Below are 5,324 nucleotides of genomic sequence, written 5' to 3' on the forward strand. Positions count from 1 at the left end.
TATCGTCGAACAAACTTCTAATTTGAGCAGTAGTTTGTATACTAGTTTCAGGATTCAATGCGCGAGTTTTACTACTTGCATCAACAACAAATGCTGATGCTTGCACATTTTTAATAACAAATTGTTCCATAAGACGCCAAGACTTTTCATCCTTATACTGCAAAATTCAGATGATAATTTTATCATGATAATGATATTACATTTTATATAGTATAAGTTTTTTTTAAACGTCAACGGGCTTTAGTACAATTAAATTTCAGTATAGTAAAATAAATGTTAATGTATAATAATTGTATTTTTACTAACTTATTTATACTTAATAGTTATTTCTTAATTTTTTTTCTTTAGTGTACAACAGATGGTTATTATAACATAATTTAAAACTTTAAAAGTATTTAGTATTTTATATTTACCAATTGTGGAATAACTTTATCGGTAATATAATATTGGAAAAAGGTAGCAAACCCTTCATTTAGCCAAATGTAATTCCACCAAACGCAAGTAACTAAGTTACCAAACCACTGATGAGAGAGTTCGTGAGCTATTATTGTCGCTAAAGCTTGTTTTTCTTCCGTGGTTGTTTTATTCTCTACATAGAGAAGTCGAGATTCTCTAAAAAAGAAACAGTATGTTACATTTTTTAATGCATTAATAATATTGTTCTTGTGATAATAATTATTCTAACTTGTATAAATAAAATCATGTTTGAAGGAATATAATAGTCACGTCAGTTTGGCAAAAAGTTGTGCAAGATAAAAATTTGTACATTCTGTATAAAACTTTGTAAGTAATTTTAATAACAATCAATAAAATAGATTAAATAGATAAAGTGTAATAGATAGAATAAATATAAAGGAGATTGATAAATAGATTATATATATAGATATATATCGATTAGATATATTATAAGTTTTAAAATATAAATTCGGACTGTACTAATAAAAAAATAAGTAAAAATTCGTTGAACTTTGATCGTTCTATAATTAATGATCATTATCCGACATTACCTATACGTCACAAGACCCCAATTTTCCATAGCAGCTGCTGCGAAATCTGGTATTGCAATTTGATCCAGCTTTGACATTCCTTGCTCCTTTCCATAATAATCAATGTTGGTAAAATTTTTTAGTACCTGTAACGTTTCTAATCCATACTTGAATGCAAATTCTTTAGCATCTTTTTCTATCGTAGGTTTCGCCCAAACCCTAAAATTTTTATTATTTTCCAGAGCCGTGAAATCCGAAACTACAAAAGCTACGAGATAAGTGGACATCTTTGGTGTCTTCTCGAAAATCGTGTTTAAATTTTCAATTTTTTTTTGAGGCATATTCGAAATTGCTATGTAATTTTTTTGAGGAACTGTAATAGTAATGGTAAAATGTGCTTTGAATTGTGGTTCGTCCCAACATGGAAAGGCCTGTCTCGCGCTTACTGGTTCAAAGTGAGTCGCTGCGAGCCATCTGTAACATATAATTAATTTTATTATTATGAATGATTTTCTATATTTCATATATTTGTTGAAGTAGAATCGTTTGTTTTTAAAAAAATCGTCTATTTTAATTTTAATTTATAAAAAATTTGATTCAATATTGTTTAAAAAATATTATATCTATTTTTAGTATAAAAACAAATTAATTATTCGGCTCTTATAACAAAAAATTCTTAAAAAAATTTACAAAAAAAGCGAAAAAATTTTTTAATTACAAAATTAAAAAAATTTCTAGATACTTGAATTTATAATGATAATAACTTTCTTTTTAAATAACTTATTTAATCATTTAAGCTACAATTAACTACATATAAAAATTATTTTAAATAATATTAAATTGATTGTACAAAGCTTATATAAATAAAAATATTAGTTTTAATTAAATAGTTTCTAGCAAAAATTTTAATAGAAATTTAAACGCTTCCTTACATCTTTTTTCCTTCCTTATTCTGGTAAGAACTTCTGTAGAATCCACGTAATTCATCGTTTAACTTTCCGATATAGTTCAAAGATAGTTGTGCAATTATGTTTGGGGGAATGGACTCTTTAAAAATGAGCGTCACAAAGTCCTTATTTATATCTTTCTTTAACTCAATTAGATTATAAGTTTCAGTTTCGTTTTTAATTTTATGTGTTAATTTAATACTCTTCTTAATGATATCAATTTCCTTAGCATGGAAAACTATGGTATCTGTCTCTTTCGCAATAAAGAGAGTGATCACAGATTCTCCTTTAAAAGTAAAATTATCTTGATTGGATGACTCGAAAATCGGCTGCAATTTGATATCATATTCCGTAGGTATTACATCTAGTGGCAATCTATAGTTATCTAAAACTTCTTCAATAAGTTGAGGAGTCACATCATCGGAACTAGGATAGCTCGCCCAGCAAGTCGCTAGGACAAGTATCAATGATAACAGGAATTTCATCCTTAACATTGTACCTAGCAAAAAAATTTTACGTGAAAACACCGATTTAATTTATTTCTGTTATATAATACAATTAAGACACAAGGAGTAAGGACAAGATGCATAACAGTTTATATAATAAATCTAAGAAAAACTAATTAAATATTTTTTGCAAATATTTAATTATTAGTTTTCATTAATTTTTAAAAATATTTTTAAAATGTTTTAATTAATATTTATGTGATACATGAAAAATCTCGAAATTTATATATAATTTAATATTTGTTTTTGTTTATACTTAAATCAAGAATTTAATAATATGATAAAAGAAAAATATTAAATTAGGAAGAAAGAAATTATATCAAATTTTGTAAATTACACATTAAATGTTATATAAAAAATATACAATTTTTCAATAAGAATGTGCATTATAAATTTTTAAATCAATAAAATTTTTAAATCAATAAAAATATTATTTATATTTATCATAATTGATTGTTTCATAAGAGAGGTGCAATGAATATAATAAATAATTAATGACGTACCTTAAAGTTAAAGATGAAGAGCCGTGAAAATCGATTCCTCGTCCCCGCAGAGACGAGATTTATTGAAAGACTATACTTGGTTGAAACTTCGGGCTTTATAAGACCGTAATTGTAGGATGTCGTTAAAAAAAAATTTTGCTGCCACCTCTAATCTTATCGTCTGGTTCTTTGCAATCAAAAAGTATTATACCCTTCGAGGTAAGAAAAGTAAGTGGACCATCCCGAACGTGAATCGCAAAATTTCCGGGACAGCACCGGCACCGCTGATAACGCGATAACTAAAATACAGTATTATCCGACCAATCGATGGTAGACCCAGTCAGAGATATTATCAGAATTTAATTTTTTTATCATATCTTTCAGAACATATCGAATGGTACTGCTTAAACAACACATTGTATGAAGAGTTTGTATCACTACTATAAATTTTTACTTTTATATTGCAAATCAATTCTCGCTAAGTAAAATTGTATGTTAACTGGCAATATCTATGAATTCTCTCTTTCCTTAATTTTCTGCAGCCATTTTTCTGTTGTTAAAATTAAAATGTAAATTTTAATTAAAGTTTGTTTGTGAGTCAAGGTTTATACTTTTGTAAAATTTTTTTTTAGAATTCAACCTTTTTTATATTATTTAGTAAAATCATTATTATTAATTAATTTTTTAATTTATTTATTTGTAATACAAATACATATATACATATAAAATACATATATATATATATATATATATGTGTATATAAAATAATTGTATAAACATGTATGATTATAAAGTAGATTTTAGGTTAACCTTTATTTTCTATTATCTAAAGTATATTTACGCAAATAAAATAGAGATAAAAATTAATTGATGACATCATTTAAGATATCGTTTACAAAGTATACATGCATTATGACAGATAGGAAAAAAATGTTTAATCGTAACGAGAAAAATTTTATCGTGTTAAATATGTATTTTTATAGCGTTAATACAAATTATATATATATTATTGCAATATACAATATAATAAATATAAATATAAGAAATAAAATTATAATAAATATGTGTTATATATAAAGAAGGTAGTCTTTATCTAAAGCATAATTTTATCATAAAATATATTGTAAAAAATTTGTAAACAAATATATGTAAGAAATTAATATTAAAAACGAAAAAAGATTTTTAAAATATTTATAAAGGAAAGGCTTCTATTATGAGATATCGAGTTTATTTTAGGTAAATGCTAGAAGTCTGTGGCAGAATTTAAAAAAATAATAGATTATTTTGAAGGGAATTTAATAAGATAATGTTATATACAATTTAATTCAAATTTTATTTTTTTTGAAAATTAAAGAAATGTAAAAAGTGAGCAAATCGCAAAGTCAAGAAATTGTACTTCTAATATAAGGTACCCCGAGAAATCGATAGTAACACGCAAAGTATATCAGTATTGCAACTAAAAAAACTTTATTTAACGTTTCTTAAATATAAATAAACAAACAGCCAGGGTGCGCGAAAAATGAGTATGTGATACATTATATCCAGAACTCATCTTCAGGTAGTTGAAATCAAACATCGCAGAAATAGGCCCTCGACATTCATTCTGATTGTCCTTTTTATTATTGTACAATAACATTTATACTTTAGCAACGATTTTCACTATGACATGGGAGCATGGATTATTTCATATTAGAAATACCCTAAGTATCTCATATTACGATTGTATATTACCATGTCTTACGGTTTTGCGATCATCAAATCTAACTTCTGTAATTAAGCAATTCAACATATCCCGTATTTTTCTATTAGTACGACCTTACTCTATCACTACATGAAGAATTTATTGCCAAATATTTATTTATTAAATAATAAACAATGTTTAAAGACTCATCTTAATAAAATTTAAAGATATCCAAATTCTAAAATCTTTTTTTATGATAACTACAGGCATGATCTAATAGGGAATTTTCTACTAAACAGTTTTCAATCCAATAAATTCATGGTGGAATCAATAGATAGCGTCTATTGATTTAGCAGAAACGCCGCTATCTCATATTAAGCACCTATCTCGTAATAAGAGGTTTTCCTCTTTGTTTTAATATTTATATAAATCAATTTTTGTAAAAAGAAAAACAAAATCTAGGAATAATAGTCCAATAAATCTTAATATTCTATTCTAAAACATGTTTCTTACGTCACTTGGTATCAAATAATAATTCATCTTTCCGTAAAAATAATACATCTTATATATTCAATTTCTTTTAAAATTGGGATAGTTGCAGTGCTTGTATAGGCTTGCATAATAAACTTTTAATGCTTCTTTATTTTATTGTATATGTACATTCGATTACAAATATAATGTATATTTGTACATATACATAGTTACATAATATATTATTATAT

General features: G+C 25.2%; 1 protein-coding gene across 1 annotated transcript in view; it reads right to left on the reverse strand.

Moving 5' to 3' along the window:
- LOC108753415 overlaps window positions 1-3,219 on the reverse strand; it is a 48,316-nt gene extending 45,097 nt beyond the window's left edge. Inside the window, 5 exon segments of the mRNA XM_018494956.1 lie at window positions 1-157; window positions 414-612; window positions 1,008-1,460; window positions 1,919-2,432; window positions 2,943-3,219. Coding sequence (XP_018350458.1) covers window positions 1-157; window positions 414-612; window positions 1,008-1,460; window positions 1,919-2,427 — 1,318 coding nt within the window. The 5' untranslated portion in view covers window positions 2,428-2,432; window positions 2,943-3,219.
- Window positions 3,220-5,324: the final 2,105 nt, after the last annotated feature.

The sequence above is a fragment of the Trachymyrmex septentrionalis genome, unplaced genomic scaffold (assembly GCF_001594115.1).
Source record: "Trachymyrmex septentrionalis isolate Tsep2-gDNA-1 unplaced genomic scaffold, Tsep1.0 scaffold7, whole genome shotgun sequence".
NCBI classification, from domain to species: domain Eukaryota; kingdom Metazoa; phylum Arthropoda; class Insecta; order Hymenoptera; family Formicidae; genus Trachymyrmex; species Trachymyrmex septentrionalis.